This window comes from Daphnia carinata, chromosome 9 (assembly GCF_022539665.2).
Source record: "Daphnia carinata strain CSIRO-1 chromosome 9, CSIRO_AGI_Dcar_HiC_V3, whole genome shotgun sequence".
Lineage (NCBI taxonomy): Eukaryota > Metazoa > Arthropoda > Branchiopoda > Diplostraca > Daphniidae > Daphnia > Daphnia carinata.
The window spans coordinates 749,407-771,705 of NC_081339.1; the positions used below are offsets into that span (position 1 = coordinate 749,407).

General features: G+C 41.0%; 2 protein-coding genes across 4 annotated transcripts; both read right to left on the reverse strand.

Moving 5' to 3' along the window:
• Window positions 1-1,824: 1,824 nt before the first annotated feature.
• On the reverse strand, window positions 1,825-16,496 carry LOC130697306 (phospholipid-transporting ATPase ABCA3-like). 2 transcript variants are annotated; one of them, XM_057520229.1, is made up of 23 exons: window positions 16,269-16,496; window positions 11,796-12,081; window positions 10,436-10,817; window positions 9,561-9,920; window positions 9,072-9,470; window positions 8,882-8,992; window positions 8,611-8,743; window positions 8,372-8,545; window positions 8,125-8,306; window positions 7,684-8,011; window positions 7,367-7,611; window positions 7,101-7,281; window positions 5,901-7,016; window positions 5,483-5,785; window positions 5,195-5,416; window positions 4,930-5,136; window positions 4,745-4,868; window positions 4,349-4,550; window positions 4,022-4,209; window positions 3,769-3,939; window positions 3,204-3,544; window positions 2,947-3,098; window positions 1,825-2,879 (listed from the first exon to the last, which is right to left on the reverse strand). In XM_057520229.1, the coding sequence occupies exons 2-23, from the start codon at window positions 11,999-12,001 to the stop codon at window positions 2,733-2,735; spliced, it is 5,874 nt and encodes a 1,957-aa protein (XP_057376212.1). In that variant the 5' UTR covers window positions 12,002-12,081; window positions 16,269-16,496; the 3' UTR covers window positions 1,825-2,732. The 2 variants fall into 2 exon arrangements, with proteins under 2 accessions (XP_057376212.1, XP_059352965.1); XM_059496982.1 differs by having other exon boundaries at window positions 11,796-12,084.
• A 2,590-nt stretch (window positions 16,497-19,086) lies between these two features.
• LOC130697305 (DNA excision repair protein ERCC-1-like) lies at window positions 19,087-20,360 on the reverse strand. 2 transcript variants are annotated; one of them, XM_057520228.1, is made up of 6 exons: window positions 20,234-20,360; window positions 20,013-20,146; window positions 19,820-19,951; window positions 19,655-19,717; window positions 19,388-19,576; window positions 19,087-19,317 (listed from the first exon to the last, which is right to left on the reverse strand). In XM_057520228.1, exons 1-6 carry the CDS (start codon window positions 20,250-20,252, stop codon window positions 19,132-19,134), a joined length of 723 nt encoding a protein of 240 aa, XP_057376211.1. In that variant the 5' UTR covers window positions 20,253-20,360; the 3' UTR covers window positions 19,087-19,131. The 2 variants fall into 2 exon arrangements, with proteins under 2 accessions (XP_057376211.1, XP_057376210.1); XM_057520227.1 differs by having other exon boundaries at window positions 19,637-19,717.
• Between the last annotated feature and the right edge of the window lie 1,939 nt (window positions 20,361-22,299).

Here is a 22,299-nt window from a genome sequence, read left to right on the forward strand (position 1 = left end):
CTTATCTATGGATAGTATTTCATTCTTCGCGGGAACTGAATGTACTGTACGTAATTACAGCGTTGGCTGTGGCGTCCCTAAGCATAGATGACAATATTTGATATTTCCCCCGCGGCAATGTCTGGAGCAACGATATTGCACAAATGGCATGCTGCGACTACAACACTGGGAGTACGGACATCAGTAAAGGGGGGACGATGTAAGGCCTGGAAACACCTGTAACAAAACGTCAAGTGCTAAAAACCAAATAAAGTGAAAAAAATTACTTTTATACTAAATGAGCTGTATAACGCAATAGATGGATCATGTAATCATGCAATAAAATTACAAATATGAATTCAAACAAAATAGTTATAATGCCTTGAAGAGACGTGATATTGATAACGCTGTTTGGGGTGCAGAAACCCACATAGCCCGTTCAGTTCTTTTTAATTGGACTACAAATAAAATTATTAAATTGTAAATACAGGCTCTTCTTAAAGGAGAAATGTGATCCTCATGATTGAGAAATAGGACCCTTTAAAAACTGTCTGGAAATGTGTCCCCAACTTTCCGGGCCTTATTTTTCCAGGTTCTATTTGGAGTCGGCGACTCAGTCGGGTGTTCGCCCCGTCCATAAGGGCGGGGCGGAGAAAAAAGGTGAGATAACCCCGATTGCAATGACTCCATTTTACAACATGGCGACTGATATGGTTTCACAGTGAAAATCGAGGCAGATGATAGAATGACATATAATCGAGGTTTTAATAGGGATAATCGGATAAAAAAAACTCAAAGGATTATATTTTCGCACAAATGGATTGATAGCAACCAGGGTTGCAGTCCCGATTACGCACCTCAATTGAACCCCAGATGGCTTTCAGGGCGCAGAAATTTCACTACGAGCCGAAACAGGGTGAAAGCCCCGTTTCGATTACCCAAAATTCGATCCCCGATTGCCAAAAAAAATGCCCCCATTGACTGGTCCGATCGCTACTCTCGACCACTTCGACACCGTCCCGTAGAGAAAAAATCTTACGAAAATGCACACGAAAAAAACATTTGCTGTCAAAAAGAGTTCGGCTGCAACAGTTGTGAATTACTTGCATGTTACTACAAATTCTTAAGAAAAAAATTTGTGATCCATCGATTTTTCTGTGATCGCTGATCCCATTAAGATAAATCCCAAATGATTGAACCACCGATCAATTTTTTTATTGCGATCTTGATCGCGATCAATTTTCGGTCACTTTCGCGGCAAGTCAGCGTTCCTGGTAAAGCAAATTTCCCTTCCTGTTGACCTCATATAGCTGGCGTTGCAATATAATGAAGGTTGTGGTTTCGATTGCACCGAAAACTTAAGAATATTCTGTAGAGCTGTCCGTAAAGTATTATCAGGGGTTTTTAACCCTTCCCTAGTCACATTTTACCACAAAAGCGTTTTCACCCATACTCCCAAATTTGAAACAACCCCCATTTCTCAAGCGTGACATACTTACGGACAATCCTATCATGTTCATTACTGGTTAGCCAGCAAAGATGTGATAATCTAGTATTAGTACAAGAACAAAACGAAAAGGAAAGTTGCACGGTTAATCGATGCCAACTGCATTGGAATTCAATCGAATTTTTAAACTGGAAAAATTCCTTTGTCGGAAACGGGAGTTATGTTGACTGCCTCTTCGTTCCGGTTGTGTCTGTTTCGGGACGCCACCTGGTAGCTGTCGATTTGACTAAGTAAATTTCTTCTCTCTGCTGCCTCCAGCTAACATTGCGTATTTTTAGCAAGATTTAGTAAAATACCGTGGTCCTTCCAGAAATTCAATAAATTTTTTATTTCGCGTCTTTGAGCAAACAGATTGTCACAACGTACATTGTATTACACGTTCGTCAATTCCCCTTAAATAATAATTGTAAAAAATATTCCATGGTGTCACACTCATTTGTTTAGACATCAAATGCGCTAAGAATACATTGGAAGTCAACTTAGAAAAATAGGTAAAGGAAAGCATAAAACAAATACATATGCCAGATATAAACGACCTTTTTAGAGTGATGATGTACAGTTAGGAGTGAGCTGGTTAATTTACTTCCTGCAGCTAACGTCCCGTCTTACTTTCAAATAAGTTAAAAAATAATTTAGGTATAAATAACTTGCAAACGAATGCAGGTTAAAGTTTGTGAGCAGTCGGGCACATCATCTGTTATTTTTTACTTCTCTCACAAACACTATTTCACTAAATTAAGACGGAAATTGCTTTAGGACTGCTTCCCAGATGTGTGTGACGCATACCAAACACATGCACACACGTAGAATCAATTATGTACGCTGAAGAGTGGTTCGATTTCCTCGGAGAAATCCACGAGGAGGCAAAAACTTGCATACCGCACAAGAAATAAATTGAACTGCACCGTCCTGAACTAATCCATACACGGCTATGCGAAGGTAAACAAAGCCTTAACAACCTTTCTTGATTGTCGTAGTACAGAAGTGATGCGCTCGACTTGCCTCCGACTGTCAAGGACATTAGATGAAAGCAAGGTCCATATTGCGCAAAATATTTCTTGGCACAAAAACTCAGACAGCTACATTCGCGCTTTAGTAAACACACGTACAGTTCGGTCATACCCAGATTCAAATCCTTGCACTTAGGTGGAAAAAGAGACGACGCACACTTTCTCGATCTACATCAGCATCGCATAGAACAGCAGTAGCACAGTGGACGAGTACATCGAAGCGCCTGATTCACCATTCAGTCAAAATCAACAGCACACTCCCACGAACACATCTTCGAGCAGGAGCAAAAGCTATGTATAAGGTTGTTAATGACGTTCATATGGGTTCGACCGCGACCATTCACGTCCTCCCCCACTTGACTTTTAGCAAAATTTAAAAAGACCTAGAAAATTAAAGAAGAAAAAATATATTTAATTAGGGTATCTCGAAAACTATCGTCAGAAATTTACTTGTTCAAGAGTGGTTTGGCCGACAGAGTAATCCTCAATTTGATATTTATTTTTGGCGCTCTCCATCAGACCGAAAATACGAGCCCAAGACTGGCCTGCTTCGGGTAAATGATAATGTACCAGCCCTTGGTGATAATCTTTAAGTTGGGCACCTAAAACGGAAGACATTAGCACAATTTCGAAATGGTAATCCACATTCTAACGGACTTTCGTTGGAAAAACGGCATAAAACGTCGACTATTGTTTAAACAGCTTACCAGGAAAACTAGTCTGAATGAAATCCATGATGGGTCCCATATCAGGTATAGCCCGTAAAGGATTTTGGGCAGAAACGATATTACTGTTGATCGTCTTTGCGCTCCCAGATCGAAAACGAATAGATCCTCCTCCTCCTCGACTGGAATCTTCTTGGTCTATCGATGAATGTGTTGAAGAGGCACCGTTGGGAAGCGTGGTTTCAGGTGACGCGCGCACCTTTGCAATGAGCGTATAGCCCTGGCCAAATTTGCTCTTCAAATGTTGAGAAGAACCGAGACACTTGAACTGGCCATTCACCATAATAGCGATCCTAGTGCACAAGGCTTCACATTCTTCCATACTGCAATTGCAAAATAAAAATCATAAAGTCAATGTTGTAAGCACTGTGTCTCTCGATCTCGTTTGTTTCCGACGTAAAAAATGTGCTATCAAGTCTTTATTCTAACAGCATAACTACATAATAACTGGATCGTTATTAAATAATTTCACTAGTGTAAATGTGTTCAACAGGCGAGCAAACATTTGATTTCTTAGGTGTCTTGACTGTAATAATTTCGATTTTACCTGTGTGACGTCAAAACGATGGCTTGTCCGCTGTCTCGGACCCGGGCAATCGTGTCCCACAGCTGTCTTCTCGCTACTGGATCCATGCCAGTGGTAGGCTCGTCTAAGAAAACAATTGGCGGGTCGCCAATGAGAGCAACGGCAGTACTCAATTTGCGTTTGTTGCCACCGCTAAATAGTTTAGTTGAGGCGAGAAAGTAAACCACTGTTAGATCAAATTGAAAATTAACGTTAAAAGAGTCTATTAGCGAACCTCAATTCTTTGACTTGTTTATCAATATGTTCACGAAGAAGAAGTTTGTCAGTTAGATCTTCAATTACAGCGTCAATACTGCGCTCGGGGACACCTCTTAGGTTGGCAAACATCCGTAGCGTTTCTCTGCCAGTCATTTCGTCAATAGTGGCATCGAATTGAGGACAGTAACCTAAACGGCGCTGAACCTAAATAACAAAGCAAATCATGAAAACACAAGTTGGTTTAAAAGCGATGGAAGAAGGGTGCACATTAACTATGACGAAACGTGGATCATTAAAACTTCAAGTGGACGACCTTTGCTGAAAACAAAAAAAAAATACATACCGCTTTCATGTTCTTGCAAACGCTGAATCCATCAAGATAGGCATCACCGTTCGATACACCTATGTCACCCGTCAACATTTTGAAGGTAGTTGTTTTTCCGGCGCCGTTAATGCCAAGCAATCCAAAGCATTCGCCTCGTCGAACACCCAAGCATAAACGATCCACTGCTCGAAATCCTTGGTCATAAAATTTGACCAAATCCCTAGAAAAACAATGAATAGATAATGATAATTTCTCTTAAATACAGCCTGTGCATAATGCAACAATTGGTTCAGGCTACTTTAATTCGAAATACGAAGTATAAAGCAACGTGTTCTACATTTGCGGTAAACTCATTAGAGTTGAGACCAGAAAAGTAGGAAACAAGGGGCTCAATCTTAGTCGATATTGAATTACTTGATAACAAGATTGTTTTCCTTCTGCAAAACGGTAACAGGTTTGCTTTGAATCAGCTCACGCTCTCGTGCCACATCATCGTCTTCGGCAGGAACAACTACTCCATGCTCGGGATTGGCTAAGCCTGGGAACATTCGATATTAGCAACGCGTCTGTCAAGAAAAAATTTCCCAACCAATCCTTACCAAGTTCATCGCTAGGAGCCGGATAGAGCGTGCAACAGAAATCGCAAAATCTCTGCCACAAGCGGAGTTCGATCAGTATTAGGACAACTACAAATAGGAGACCATCCACTGCAAGGAAAGTTATCATGCGTCCTATTCCCAGGCCTTCCCAGCCTAGAGGATCCTCGTTGTATTGTATGCAAGCCGACGAGCCGCAATTTCCAGTATCTAGTGGTAAAGCAGCGTTAAGGAATCTGTATACTATCTTACTTAGAGTGATCTATACTTTTGCAGCAAGGATTAGGTCGGAGACCGGTTTTGCAAGCGAAGACAACGATTGGCCGTGTGCAGTATTCAACAGCCCGCGAATTAGTGTATAGATTGTTGAATGCCATGCCAAGGCTGTAGTTAGGTAGTGTCATGAAAATCCAATCTAAGACACCGGCAACTTCAACCAGTTGCAACTCCGGGATTTGCAAGATCACTACCGTGATTAGCGTGGCCATACCTGCAAAAAGGAACGTTATATTGCGATTAAATGACATGGACGTTACAATTATTAAATGACTAATACCAGTAAAGATGTTGAACATGGTGGTGCGGGTGAATCCGGTGGCCGGGATTGAGAACAGAAAAGAGAGGAGGTACATCAACGGAAGCATGGCCCATCCATAGAGGACGAAAACCAATACGAAGCGACCTTGCTGTTCGAACGAGATGAAACCATCTTCGTTGAAGCATAAAAAGGTGATGAGGATGCCGGCGCAAGGCACCAAGAAGTTGATGAAATCCCAAGTCATGTTGGCCAGCCAAAAAGTCACAAAATGAACGCCGGACACGAATTGGAGGTGTTTTGCTTTCGTTACACGTTCCTTCACTACGGATACAAAATGATACCGATAAAATAATAAAATAATTTAAAATTCAGTTCTTTTTGCCAAGTAAACAGTTTTTTGACGTATGGACAGCAATAATGAAATATGACGTGTTACCTAGAAAAATGACGAAGCTGGCGGCGAGGAATGCCATTCCAAAGGAAATGTTGAATCCAACCTGGAAACCAAGTGAACTGCTGGAAGCGTCGTTGTTAAGTTTGCTGAAGTCGTCGAACGGAAGCGGATGATTAGTAACAGTCAAACGGTACTCGGAATCGCCGGTGCGATGAACTAGTAAGGCATTGTGTATGAGATTGAGAGTAAGTGGCGGCACGTGGTACGGCTGATTATTAAACCAGGCGGTGGCCAACACTTTCTCCGTTTGTCTCCTGCGTGTCGGGAGTGTGCGGAAGGTCACGCCCGTCAACAAATGGAGATTGACGCCCGGTAGGTCATTGCTTGCTCGCTCCGTATAATACTCTAGCATGCTCTGGTTAAGCAGATCAACACGCTCGTATTTATTGTGGCCCGAGGTATCAAACTGGTCGGCGTAAATTTCCGTCAAGTTACGAGCGAGGATATTATCAGGCGTGGCCAACTCTACCAGGGTATTGGTCGACAAGTAGTTCTCTAAGCGGATGGACAGGGACTTGGAGTTGGTGACGCCTGGAACTGTTTGTACCACAACCAAACTAATGGCAAGGAAGGCCACGGGTATCAAAAGCTGCGCCGTGAAAAGTAGCCAATTTCGAACGGTGTACAGCAATTTCTTATTTAGCATGGCTCTAAATTGCTGCAAGAACAAATTGAAGCCCTTGTTACGAAGATCGCCGTTGGCACCCTCTTGCAGTAGACTTTGTGTCGACGAGGCCGAGTTGAGGTTGACTAACGTATCTTCGCGATTGGTATTTTGTCTTTCGATTTCATGGTGTCCAGCGTTGATTTCACCCACACGGATGAATACCTCTTCCATGGTGGTGACAGAAGCGCCATAGCTGGAGATGCCTAAAGCTCGCCGGTTTTGTTCTAACTCTTCGAATATTTGCTGGAATAGATGTGACTTGTCGCTGGGTAGTAGGTAGGTCAATTCCGCGCCGACGTTCTGATTGATGGAGACTTCGGGAATAGATTTACGGATAAGTTCCGTGATGCGTTGGACTTCGCAGCAGCTTTCTTTGACAATCACCAAATGGTAACCGGCACCATATTTCTTCTTGAGAAACAAGGATGAACCTGTTTAAAGGTCAACGTTATCCGATGAAAAATAAAACCCGGATTGCACACAATACAAATACTAAGTTGCGCCAGTTGACGTACCACAACATTGGATCTGTCCGCTAGCCATGATAGCTATCCGATCTCCCAACAGGTCAGCTTCTTCCATAAAATGAGTAGTAAGCAGGATGGTCCTGCCTACCTTTTCCGATTGTAATAGATCCCACGTTGACCGACGTGCGGATGGGTCCATACCGGAAGTCGGCTCATCTAACATGACAACCTAATAACAAATAAACAAAGAGCGACCGTTGCTGTAGGCGACTGACGACGTGACTGATTGATCAGCATGATTTGCGTACACGTACCTTGGATTCGCCGCAAAGGGCAATGCCAACGGAAAGCTTCCGTTTCATGCCACCAGAAAGGGTAGAGGACATGGCCCGGCGTTTGTTTTCTAATTGCAAAGCTTTCACCATGCGATCAGTCTCGGCCCTGACTAGGTGAGACGGATAGCCTTTCAGTTTACAGAAAAAGTCCAAATGTTCTTCGACCGTCAGTTCGTCAAAGAGGATGTCATGTTGCGGACACAAGCCAAGGCTGCCTCGAACGCCTTAAAAGCAGATGAAACAAGAAGCAAAGATTTATACCAATGGAAGAAACAATGAAAGAAAAATGCACGCACTTTGAATGTCTTTGCGAATGTCAAAGCCGTTGACGAGAGCCGTTCCTGTGGTGGGCGGGAAAAGGCCCGTCAGCATCGACATTGTCGTAGATTTGCCGGCGCCATTGTGACCGAGAAGAGCAGTGATTTGGCTTTCATACATATTTAGGTGAATGTTATTGACAGCCAATTTTCCTTTATGATATTCTTTTGCGAGTCCTTTGATTTGGATGCCAGCACGAAGTCCGATCGGTTCCTCTTCAATGTACTCGGCGTTACGGGCCGTTCGCTCAGCACCGGTAAGTGTAATATCCTGAGCGGCTACGGAACTACCGCACCAATAATCCCGCTATAATTTTCACAACGAAAAAAAAAAACCAACAAACAAACCATCCATTGTTAAAAACATGACTTGATTGATGATATCTAATAAAATAGAAAAAAAATGGCCAATCCAATTACCGTGAATGGGAAGTACCAAGGTTGAGGGACACCAAATTCACCGGGAAACACGGCTTCTATGTATAGCGCCAAAAGAAGATAGATAACCGCGTCGATGGCGAGCATGACGAGGACATCACCGAACGTGAAGTCGTCGTCAGGCGAAACGCCTCTGTTTATATTCTGCCATTGGATGCCTTCGCCTTTTGGAAATTTGACAGATCAAATGAGTTAATATGAAATTGCCCCAAGGTCTGCGTAAACTTACTAGAGCCTTCGAACATGGACATGAGTTGTGAGGCGAAGGCCATTGCCGTGTTCGAAAACAGACAGGAAATCAATTTGTCGGTACGAGTCAGTGTGGCGTAGCGCAATTGCAGGAAGAAGAAGGGAGAGTATGTGACGAACCAGATGATACCGGCTCCAGTTGCGGCCGAATTTGCTATTGGTGCGCAAAAACAAGAACGTTAGAGCAGACTTCTTATAATTTGTCGAAACGGAAAACACCTTTAGAGAAGAAGACGGTCATAAGGAAGCAAAACGAAATGCTTGTGATGGCGAAGACGAGCAGGAAAAAGAAGAACAGGGTTCCGTCCGATTTCTCCAGGACTGCGAGTGTTGACCCTCCATACCAGCGAGCCTTTAGGGATGAAACCGTACGATACCAGAAAAACAAAGAAAAATCAGAAAATTAATCAAAATTAACATTGCAAATACATTTTAATCCTTCATGTAACAAAAAAATATAATAATTATTCCGTGGGGATTCCAGACATACCTTTAACAGGGCAGTAATCAGAATGATGGTAATGAGGATAAAGGCTAAAGATTTGACAAACCAGGCTGTCCAATGCAACCAGTTGGGAAGCCCCATCATTTTCATCGATTCCTGAGAAACAATAATGATCGTTAATAACTTGCAAATTGCTGTAAACGTAATCGGTAAGTTCAGTTTCTATAAATAATACCTTGAGCCGTCTTTCCTTTTCATGGACAATACTCTTGACAATATTAAGTGCCGGATAAATGAAGCTGAGCATAATGATTAGTGGAAGCCATCCTTGAAGGGCCACCAGAAACTTGTCATCGGCGTAAGTTGGATAAGGGAATCGCCTCATTTCAATGTCAATGTCATTGGTACTTTTACCGGAAAGCATTTCAATGAGGACACGACTGACACCATCTTGCAACGTCAGGAAGCCCTCTTTGTAGTAACCGGGATTGCCTCCTTCAGTACGATTTTTGAATCTAGGTCCAGGTAATTGAAAAATCGGGAACTGGTAGTCGGTCATCCAAGTTTCAACTGGTGACCACGGGCTGCGGTCGTTGTTCATTACTCGTGGAGAGCCTTTCATTCGAATTTTGAACTAGAAAATAAATGACGTAGGCTACTTAGTTTTTTTTTCTGCTTGTATCACTGCTGATGACGTGTCAATAGCCCCTCACGCAAGCATCACCTGGATGTCTTTAGGGAAAGTATCATCCTTGGGGAAAGAATTGGTGAACACTATTCCTCCAAGGAAATCAACAGAAGATTTGACTCCCAAACCAGCATTATAGTTTTTCATGATAAAGGCTTCCATTTCTTCTTCTGTAGCGAATCCGTAATTACTGACGCGCAGATTGGATCGCCTGGCCAGTCTTTCCATAACGTTGCGAACGACTGTGTTGTTGGGCGCCCAAGCGACGGGCCATTTGCGTGGTGGTAGCAAGCCAAACGGATCAAAGTTCAATGACGGATCGAAGCTGAAAGTCGACATCATGATTGACGAAGGGGAACTCAGTGTTTCCAAAGCAGATATGTTGTCCAAGTTTATCTGACGAAATAAGCAATGGAACAAGGAGGTTGCCATTAATGATGGACGAAGTAGTAACTACTTGGATAAATGAACGTGAAACGGAAAAAGAAAGTTGGGCGAAAAGGAAATCACATCCTGGGAAAGAAGTTCTAACTTGTTTGCTATAGCTCGTTCGTTTCAAAGCTTTCATTCATTCTTCTGCAGAACGGATAGGGCGGTCATTGAACCCAACATCTTTACACTTTCACTTCCGGGTATCATGCTGAAAGACTTCCCTTGCCCAAGGAGTTGTTGGAATGCAGATGCCGTCAGTGACCCTACACCTACGCAACATGCACTTCTGAACTGTAAGATATTACTGCACGTAGAAAGCGTGCACGTGAGTTATCCTGGGTAACGGACACAAACCAAAAATGGTACGTGCTTAATCGTATGGCTTATTCTAGGATGCGTTCTTTCCTTCGTAAAATGTGCTTTTAGGTCAAGAAAGAATTAGGACAGAAAAAGAAATGACAACGAAATTCAAAAGCTACCTTCGATCCAACAGTCGGCAACGGCATGTTGGCAATCGAGCCTGATGGTATATCTGGTAGATTCTGACTCAGACGGTAGGCCGGGTAGACGGTAGCATTTTGGAAGACATCGGCCGGAGCCAAATCACGAATGATGACCAGCAATGAGGCGAAGAAAACGGGTAAGGCAATCTCAACTAGTGTTTGGATCTTGTGTCGCTTCTGGACCACCCAGTTCTTCCACAAAAGTAGCTTAAACCGACTCCAACCGCTGGTCTCTTCAACGCCGGCATAATGGCCGCTGTTTCCACTGACTGTCGATGACCCGTGAGGTGGTAGTGGAGAGGCGTTCGGCAAAATCCCCGTGTCCATGAAGTCGCAAGACAGTCTCGATTTCAAGGGCCTGGATAACAAATGTTTGAAGTTTGTTAAATACAGACGGCAGGATGGTTGGCACGTGATCTTGCAAGAAATGGTGTTAAACTAGACAGTTGGGAATACAGACATAACGTGCAACACATTTAACCATGTCCTCAATAATCAAATGGCGAACGGCTGTTATAATGGTGACGTGTGATGGACAGTGGCCGCACAACTCTTGGGGGACCAGCTGCCTTCACGCATAAACACCCACCAATACTAGTTAAATTTCGCCGTCTGCTGATAGTCAAATGTAAAAAAAAAAAAAAGAAAAGTGGGGTACCGTCATTGAGGAACTAGACTGCGCAGGGCACGCATAGTTTTCAACCACGAATGTGATAAACTAGCACAACCGAAAAAGTGAAAGAAGATGGAAAACAATGGGACAGCTGTTTGTTCATTGTCGTTCATGCGGCGTCTCCATAAAGCAGGACCTCGTAACTAGATTAAGCCATTTATTTCACTCATGCGTTTGCGTCGCTGGTCTTAAATTACTATCTGGATCCAAAGTTTAGGTAGGCAACAATTTGTACCAGATTTCTGACATCGAACAGCTCTTATTTACGTAGAGGAGCGTCTGGAATCGAGTACTGTAGCCAAAATCTTTCAACTTTCTAGCGAAGATATTGCTTTTACACAAGCATCACATACTCAACTAAAAAATAAAAAAAAAAAACAAAAAAAACAATAACCACGTCGGACAATGGCGTCTACAAGTGGATCAAATTCATCTCGAGTCTCAGAAATAACATTTCCAGGACTAAATAAAAACTCGCTGCGGGGTTTTATGGTTCTAAAAACGGATAGGGTTTACTAGCCCAATTTTTTCAGAAAAGAAACTTGATCTTGGGTAATGATTATTAAATACGGTGATGTTTTAGTGGTTGCAGGCACACACGGAAAACAGGGACAATTTGATTGCGAACTAGAACGCTGTAGCCAAAAATAGTAAACCGCTTACCCCTTAGACGGTGGTATGTGAGGATGAGGGCTAATTTTGGTGGTAGTCTTGCCATTTTCTCCTATCACGTAGATAGGCGGCGTGCGTCCGTTAGGTACAATGTTGACGGGAATACTTTCTTGGAGGATCGGCACAAAATCCTCTTTCTTGTTGGAGTCCAGCAAGTCGCATGGAATGGACGGAAAGTTCAGGAGGGCTCGTTTCATGTTTTCACAGTCTCGTTGGAAGTGCCTTGGCTACGGCGGCGGTGTGCGACTGTTTCATGTAGAAAACTATCGCATCATTTCTGCTGGACGAAACGAAATGAAATAAGCAAATCAGATTTCAGTTAGTAAACGGCGAACACGTGAAAATCACTCGTGCAGCAGTCACTGGTGGAACTTGACATCCTAGACTGGTTTGACTTAGTCATTACGACTGAATACATCAACATTTCGAGAGTTACAAAGGCGTATGTTTAAAACCCTTTTCTTTCACACATATTAGCATTTTAAAAAAAACCTAAAGGACGACTCGGTTTAATAGAAAAATTACCAAATGACGAAAAAAAAAAAGAAGACAAACAGAAAAAAGACGTCGATTCTCAGGGCCAAGATATAGCGGGCAGGCCAATTTTCCTGTTTCTAGTAATTCCAGTTCCTTATAGCCAGGCAGTTATACTTGTGCTATATGAATACAGAATAGTAAGTCATTCACGTGGTTTAAGCTAACATAACGGCGCACGGTTTCGTATTTCCAGAGTCCTTATTTGGTCGAAAGTGGGCCACAGCACCAAATAAAAAAAAAAATTTAAGACGAAAAAAAAAAAGAAAAAAAAAACTGTTACGTGTCAATGGTAAAAACTGGTGGAGCGTTCCGCCTGTCCACATCTACCGGTTTGGGAGTGAGAAAAGCTACTGCAACGATTCAAAAACTCGTTCTATTTGCACAGACAGGCTATGTGACTGTATAACAGTCACTTGCTGCACTCATATCGGTACCACTAGGTTTCATCTGTACACCTGCTGCTGCTCTTCTATTTTTTGTTCTCCTTTTTATGTCCAAAAATTTCTGACGGATCAGACGTCGACGCAGACGACACCTTGCAGCCGTTTCGAATTCACGCTAAAGTGGTCGAGCAGCAATTGAAAGCTGTGGATTGTATAGTTGAATGAAAAGCACGCCACACGTACCACCATACGAGAAAATGTGTTTAAAGACGCGAAAGAAGAAAAAAAGAAAGACGAAAGTAGGACATGAACAAGAGGAGGACTAGAAATGGTCCGAAACATTCGTTGGTTACGTCAGGTTGGAGGTCAACGACCAGGCGTTTGTGGTGTATGAGCGCCACCGGACGGTTGCCCAAGGAAGGTATATAGGAAGGAGGGGAGAGGGATTCGCGGTGACGGTTCTTGTTAGTGGGTCAACCAACGGAATGTTCCAGGATGTCTTGGTCGCTGCCTCGCTGGAGGGCCACGAAACCCAGTTAGGGCGCACTCTCTCATGCTACATCTTTCCTAAGGCGCATAACTCTTACAGACAGTTCCTTGTCTGCCTTCCCCCACTTTTTTCTTTTTTCTCTTTTTTTCTTAGTTTTGCCTCTTTTCTTTTGACAGCATAAATTTAGATTTGGAACTATTTTAATGCTGAAATTAGGTGAGGGTATGGAAAGTGTATTGGTCCTACCGAAGTCATACGAATCAATGACGACCAAGAAAATCGTGTTCAACGTTTGCACTCAAAGACTCGACTAGTTTGATTACCTTGTCTGTTAGCATCCCATGTGGTTCTACCTTTTCAAACTATAACAAAAACCGCATGGCATGCCGATCTCACTTCCTGATTGCGACTTATTCAGGCGACAGTCGAATCACCTAGAAATGGCTGACCGACTCTTATATTTGGAACGCCATCTTGTCTCGCAAGATAGCTTGCAGCTGGCCCGTAAATTTTCCCTAATCCTACAGTCTCACATATTGAAACTATTCAACCGTGGTTTTAAAATTCTCTAATTAGTTGCAAATAAGGATTCTGCTGAAAAGAAAAGAAAAAAAACTAGCGATGATTAGGTCTATGGGGAGTCTAAGCATACATAGGTGCGGAAAAGGGCCGAGGCGAAATGCATTTCAAATCGAAAGAAGCAGGTCAGAGTCAAGGTCACGTGACAGGTAAGAACCGTTAAACGGAAACCGGTGCCTGCCGTGCTAGAGGAGTCGCAGGGCTAGTATGAAGATCATCTCTTTCAATGGAGTTTGTTCCGCATCCAAGCGCCCAATACCTGGCCAAGCTACGGAGGTCAAGGTCGTACCACTAACACAAATCCGATGGAAAAACAACAAAACAAGAACGGCACATAAAACTTGTAATGCTCCTTGTAAAGGAATACCCCCATAGGAGAGAGACAAACTGACACGAGGAGGAATACACCCAGCTTGAGCACCTTTGCAATGCGGAAGCGAAGCGACAGATATATTGCGCCGCAAAACCCAATTTTGGTAAAGATGCTGAGAGATGATAGTATTTTTACTCCAGACGTATTCTCCTTTATTTTTATCGTTTACAACGGTAGCATGAAAATCGTAGAATCAGATAGGACATAACCCTTTTTTCTTGCGTTATACAGCCATTCTTTCCTCTCTTTCCTTACTTAATTCTTGAGCAGAAAAAAAAAAAATACAACAGCAATACTGTTTCCGTCACGCCACTGCGAAAAAACAGCTCAATCGAAAGTTTTGCGAGCAGGATATCACGCAAAATAATGAAGTATTTCCAAAAGTACCTCAATACATAGTGGAATAAGTTTTTCTTTAACTTCTTTTTCTTCCTTGATTAGTTTTTCTTCGTATCGCATCATTTAACAGCGATAATCGCCGCCGTTTGGAAGCGTACTAAACACTTTGTTTTAATTTGGCCAAATGGTCCGGAAAACCCAATTTTTTTTTTTTTTTAAACAGACACGAGGGATTTAGTACTAGTTTCAATTAAATCTGAATGAGTTAATCGATGTTATCGTTTTTTCCCCCCTAGCCGTGAGCAGTAAGACCCCGGTGAACGCGCTGCGGTTATCACAGTTATAGACTTACGGAAAGGTATGGGTAGCATACAGCTCAGTATGAAAAGAGATAAGAAAATAAAAATTAGGAGGGGGGTGGGGAGAGAAAGAAGGAGAGAAAAGTAGGGATGGGAAGAGAAAGAGAGAGAGAGAGAGAGAGAGAGAGAGAAGAACTTTTTTGTGAGCCGTGCCACTGGAAAACCTGGTGTTGGCTATTTCTAACGGGACTCCGTCTTTCCTTTATCCGCAGGCAAAATTCTAACCATTGCACACACGTTCCTGCACCAACCTGTTTTCCGAGCTTTTATTTAACGTTCGTATAAAATTCAGGTAAAACTCGATTTGTTTTAGATTTTGCACAAATTAAACTTCGCCGACTTGACGAAACAACTACCGGTTGATAGAGCCGCGTTAAGCAAATCCGATTTGGAAGCCAAGCCATATACTAGTCTGAACGAACTTTGAATGACAGATTTTCTTGGAAGCAGCGATTCCGCAAGCTAAAAACAGCACAGTAAACATGGCGGATCCGTCAAAGGGTTCTTGACCTTAATAAAAATGCGTTGGGATATAAGGTATCTAATCTACGAAAACCCTATTGGCTCTAGAAAAGCAGAATTGTAAATCTCAATCGATCCGCTTAACCATGTAGCAAACAAATACTTTGCCAATCTCTCTCTCCTCCCACCCACATCCTTCGCCCCTAAAATTAAAAACAAAAAAAAAAACAGAAGTTCTATGAACACTGTATCGTGAAAGGATAAGAATGTAAATTTTACAGGGAAAAAAAAATCCTAATATAGCTGCAAATAGATCGTGCCCATCGTTTACATTCACAGATCGTAAGCTTACAGATAAATCTAGAATAGGCTAAACTGCAAACTTCAGATTTAATTATTATTGTTTTTACAATTAACCTGATGACGTTCGATCTTTCGTAGCCAACACGTTTAACTTGAAATATTGAAAAAGCAAAAGAAATCTGTTTTTTTTCCCTAAACGGTGAAACGCACTTGATCAACGGTACTGCGGTTGGTATGTTCGACGAGTCAAGTTTTTAAAAAGGGAGTACGCCTCGCAGCATTGACGACTACCAATTTATTTACAGGTAGCCAGCATATGAAATCCCATTCCCGTTGGAAAACCAAAAGCAATCAAAGAATCGTACAGCCAAGTGCGATGCAGCGCCAATGCTTTGGATTTGAGCTTAAGAATATTAGGGGACTACACACACTTCCGTGCTGTGGGACTGCCATGCTAGCTCACCGTCGGTCCGTGGCCAGCAATGTACTAACGGTACTTCAGTTCTTTACAAAAACCGGGCTGATGTCCATATGACGCCAACCGACTGCCGTGCTAGCCATTTTTTCTTTTTTCTTTCGCTTTATCACGCAAACAAGCAAAATTTAACTCAATTGAATAAGAATGCGTTGCGCACTTACCATACGTGTGCTACAGTAACTGATCCGTGAATAATTCTCAATATCTTCAAAAAAGCGTTGGTGAGTTGGACAATACGGTGAGCTTAAAGTGCCACTAAGCCAAGGAAACCGATGGAAATAAATATGATTGACTGGGTCGCTTAACAGCGATCTGTTTGCATACGCGAAGAAAATCAGCTGTTCCCTAAGAATGGTAAGCTCACACACCAACAAGCGCACAAGGTGAGGTGGACAAGATGACTGAAGTAGTTTGTAGGTCAGCACATCCATGTCGTTGACGGTAAACCTGCCGATTGCCGCCCCCAGTTGAGAAAGAGGGAGGAGTCCTGAATCAAAACGGTCCATCAGCCGCTCCAGGCGAAGAACCGGCACCAGTTCTTCCTGCAAGTTTGACTTCGTTTTTTTGTGTGTATGTTTTTCTTCTGTATTATTCCTTTTTTCTTTTTTTTTTCAGTTCACCATTTTGACAATAGACAAAAATAAAAACTAAGACACTAAGCAAGAAGAGAAAACGCATGGGTCTTGTGCGAGAAAGCGATTCCCAACATACGTAAGAATCCATAAGATCTGGAAATTGGGAACGGGTATCTAACAGAAAATATGCCTTCACCGAGACTATGTAGTATGTGCACCACAAGTCGACAACTAACCCGGAAATGAAGACGATACTCTTGCGGCTGCTTCACTGAACAAAGCAGTTGCTCTTCTTAATACATACTGCCCTCTGCATCAAATGTTGCTTCTTAAGCGCTACATCTGGTCGTCTTTTGTGCAACTTAATTCAAGTTATGTGCCAAAGCGATTGCGAAGCTTGCCGACGCCTAGTTTTCGAGTGCAAAGATATTCGCGATATTATTGATACGATTCCTGTTTAGGCGTCTAGGGTTTCTGGTCGCTAATGTGTCATAAATCGCATTACAACGTTGGATCTTGCACAATTGCTATTTCTTAGGCATGTTTTCCGTTTTATTTTTTAATCTCTCAATTCACAAATTTCTATAGTGATTAGTTGGGGATAGCGCGAATTTCGACAGCAACTTGCTTAATGTGGTTTTGTTTGCTGTTACTGTGTTATTATGTTCAAGGAATCATTCAATTTTTTCTTCTGCTGTTCCCTTTTCGAAGTAAGCCATATTTTTTGTTGTTGTCTTGTAAGTTCTAACCCTGTTTGGTTGAGTGACTGGAACAAGCAATATGGTGAAAAGCTTCTGCATCGGCGATTGTTCGTATACAGGACGATTTTAAGAAGACACGAATTATTACCTCCTGTAATATACAGAGAGGCGTAATGCCTTGAAAATACACTGTGCTCTTTATGGAAGTGAAACGGAATTAACAAATCCTAAAACGTGGAACAGCAAGAATAGCCGGCTGTTCATAAATATGAATGCCTCGGGCAAGTCTTACTTCCTGGTTGGCTGTACTTACTTTGCGCATTTCCCCCCCTTTTGAGATATTTCCTTAATGATAATTCTGCCACTACATTTGTAGAGTATATATACATCATATGTTTCTTAGATAGGCTTCTGTGATAAATTACTCGAAAACGTTGCTTAAAGAATCTAACCCTAAACAATGCAAATGAAAACGAGACGAAAACCTGAATATTTTTTAATAGCATAAATAACGTGCTGAAAAACACAAAAGAAGTCACCGGGCTAATGACACTCAAGTCTCTATATAGTTGAGCACAAAAAATCAACTCGGTGATTATAAAATATGGTAAAATTTTTGTTTAACACTGACAACTAAGTTGGGTGTATGAATGAACTGATTGTAAATAGCTCTAGTTAGAAAACAAATTTGTGTAGCCAAGTAATTCCTGACATTGGATTTACATATTCCTAACAATTATGTATCTATTTGCTCCAAAGTCCCAAATTTATTGGGGTAACACTACAAAAAAGTAGTTATTTACTAATTTTTCATTTTGTAAACTGGAATCGATTATGAACCGCAAAAAAACAATTTACAGAAGTTTCTCTCAAATGCATTTTATCGTAAATTTCAAATGTAAGGGTTTGAATCAGCGACTAGTAAAATTACGTGTGCAGCACACCTGAAGACGGTGTTCGCACGCTGGTCGTTTTCGGAGCTCAGTGACATGGGCTGTTCCGGCAAAGGATGTTTCGCGCGAAATCGAGATAGAAAAAGTAGGTGGGGAGTGGCACCGTAAAATTTTCGACTCTCGCCAACGAAATAATGATGCGTTTAAGTACACGTTTTTTAAATGTTTCATTATCGGTGGTTGTGGATCAGCACGATGACGAAAACATGCTTCACTGTTGGCTTTCAATTTCGGTACAGTACAATAAAGCATAATGAGCAAAACAGATCCTCCAAGCAATCATGATACCTAGTCTCTGCAACCGTTAATGCAATATCTGTGGCGCCAACAAGTAATTGTCTTCTGCTTACGGTAACTGTAACCCATAGCGTCGGAAACACAATTTATGTAGGTAAAAACAAATTAACTTACATCCATCGAAGAGCTAATAACGTATGTTAATCCTGAACTTGCATTTACAGGGATTTTAAATAGTTATGAAAAAGTTTTCTATTTGGAATTCAATTTATTACAGTAACATCCGCTAGGATAACTTATACCTTCACACTTTATTATGGAACTGCAAGTTTCTTCTGAACTATTCTTTACGTTTTTTTTCCTCTACAATGAAACGCCCAATCGAAATTGGCCACACTTCTCCACTTAGATTTCTGACTAGGAATAAACATTTACATAATTCACATTAACGAGTATTTATTGAGGCATCTGTGACGAATAACCGTCCGAAATCATCCTAGTTGAAACACCATGAAGGCCAGCTACTTATTACTTACATACGAGACGAATAACGCTTGACTATCTAACAAATTTATCATGAAGCACTCGAAACAAGCGTCTGGCTTTCTGAGGTCCAAAGCCAGGATTCAAACTTAGGTCTTCTTCACTTGCTTCATAAATATTCCGAAGAGTTTGAAAATTAGATATCAGCGTCATTGCATCGGTGCGATTAACCGACTTGATCGAAGTTAATGCATCTGCAATCTGGCAAATAATAACAGTTGTACAACTGTAGAGCTCCTACATGAGGGCAAGCAGACAATACTATTCATACCCCGGCTAGCACATTATTATTCTCTTGTTTCCCCATAATCAAATCAGGAGGCTTGTGCTCAAACACTTTGTAGGTCTCAATTATTTTTCCAGCTTCTTGCGCATCCCACGCAAGAAGTAAGGTTAAATCTGCCAACAAACAAATTTTTGTCAATTCTTTTATAGGAATATATGGATCCTTGATATCAACCTATAAAATTGACAAACACATGAAGGAAATTGATGAAACATAATTTAAAACAGCTTGTACTAGAAGTAAGTGACACACTTGTACTAGAAGTATTCGTAGTTCATACTGCTTTCCAAGGTCTTTGAGGCGCTCATGGATATACTGTAATAAATGATGAATTCAACCACAATGATTACAAGAACTTAGTATGCTGATGACACATTTAAAAAACCAATTAAATAAATAAATATATGTATATTTTACCTGAGGGTTTAAATTGTGATATTGCAAACTTAAGAATAATGCACAACAAGTATGGCCCATGACAAAATCTGGGACAAGTTCACCGTATTCCCATGGAACATTTCTAATGGATTTCAATACAGGATTTCCTCTCTAAAATAATATTTTTAAAGTTTTGGACTTAAAACACAGAAAATGTTATTATAGCAAATACCTGTCTTTGGTTTACTACAACTGAACCTGCTTTATAAGAAACGACCTGTTTGTTGATAATTTTTTCATTGACTTCGGTCGAAATTGAAGGTTCAGATTCATAAAATTCGGACTTTTTTAGCCTCTCAAATGCTCCTTTAGAAAAAAAAAATAGGAACAGAATTATAGTAACATCTGATATTTAATTGAAACTAATTTCTACCATTAATGAATATTTTATACCAGCAAAACCTGGCTCCATTTGAACTTCCACTACTCTACTCTGGACTACTCTGATGTCGATTTCCAATGGCTGCCCTACGGAGTAGCGTTAGGGCAAGTCAGAAAACTAGCCATGACGTCATGCACTAACCGGGGCATTGCCAGGTTTTGGCCCATTGGAACACATTTTTGTCTTGGTGCAAGCAGACGCTCTTGTAACGCACATTTGTAAACAAAAAATGGCAAGTGTTGAAAGTTTAGGTTGTAGTTTTTGTGTGTAGTGTGTGTAGTGGTTGTAGATTTGTTTATGCCATTAATTGTGGAAAGTTCAAAGCCTTCCGACGAATCAGATCAGATACCTGAAATCCTCCTACCACCTTCCTATGTCCCATTTCCATCCACCCTGTTTTATTTTTATTTCGAAATATTATTAATAAAATTTTCAACCGTAACTATGTATGATTGCAATCCTTAATTTAGAAAAAAACAATACAAAACAAACATTGAAATATTATCTTTATTTGTATTAAAGCACATGAGAGACCATCATAATCATTGCATTTTAATTCTTAGAGGTAGAGTTTCCGTGGCTATGGCTACAAATGGTTTTCTGTAATATTATAAGTAACTGGAGTTAATCGGTGCTGTGGTATGTTAACATGTAAATAATAGCCTACCTGGTGATTTCAAACCATTTTTTACTGTTACAATGTCGATATGGCTTAATTTAGAGCTTTATGATTAACTATAGGCATATGGGGAGCGAAAACCAGCCAAGATCGTTCCAGAATCGCTGCTGCAACTTACATACTTACCAAATTTTTTAAAAATTCTATTCAATGAGAAATACTTTACCTGACGTAGGACACTTAATCCATCCTCATTTTTTGAATCGGGACACTCCTTGTAGTAAAAGTTTCCTCACTATAAAACAAGTTATGTAAAAAATAATACAGCACAAACAAGAAACAACAAAGAATTCGTCTGCAAGAAATAAAGAATTCGTCTGCTAGGAAGTGCCCCGTTCAGGGTTTGAAAAACTGAAAAAAAAGTCAGTTTTTGTGAGCGCTCGAAAGGACAGTTTTAGGGCAACTCTAAAAATTTGGGGTAGCCATTGGAACACGAAAAACCAGAGTTGCTCTAAAAAAAAGTTGCCCCGTCAGTCCATTAGAACATACTTAGGGCAATTTTTTGCCCTAGGTCAACTCTAGAGCACCTATTGGAAATCGCCATGAGTCTCTGACTAAAGCTTAAGGATATCAATTATCGATATATGGTATCGGAAAATATGATTGACACCCATTTGATATATCATATTGGACAAACCGATATGTGCGTATGATACCGATATTAGCCATCTACCAGTAAAAATAACAAAAAAATGCGGGTTTCCAAGTTAATGTAATAAAAGATTTTAAAACCTTCATGATATTAGCCAATGGCTTCATTGCCAGAATTGGGGCAATGGTATTTTTTGGAATTTTTCGACTTCTTGTTGCATCCCAACTGCTTAACCCGTTTACATTACTATCTTCCTCGATGTCTTCATTTGCTATCCTTTGAAAATTCCTCTTTATTACTTTTTTTAAGTAATAAAAACTTCTGAAAGATCCATTTGCTGGGTTAAACCTCTGCCTTACGTGCATGTTTTTAGTCGTTCTGAGCACTGCCCATAGATCAATATTTTCCCCATAAATCAATGTTTTATGCAAACCGATATATCGGATGGATTTTGGGATACACCACTCGACACATCTATATCGTTGTATTTTGCAACCATGATATGTACCTTAGATAATAGCTAACGACCTGACATTTTTTGGTTGACATGTCTGGTCAAATCTGGCGTCTGGTCAATTCCAAATTGCTAGTGCGCTCCGGTAATTGGCACGGTTAAAACGTCAATCTATTGCAACGTAGTCTCGGTTTCCAGTTTGCATCGATAATCGTTAACCCGAACCTTATGGTGGCAAACGTAATTCAAACTGAAACATGTCATAGCACAGAGGTTAAAGACAAAGCTTACGATAAAACAATCCCTAGTTCAAGTCTAATTACGGATGATATTAATCATATATTTTTATGTC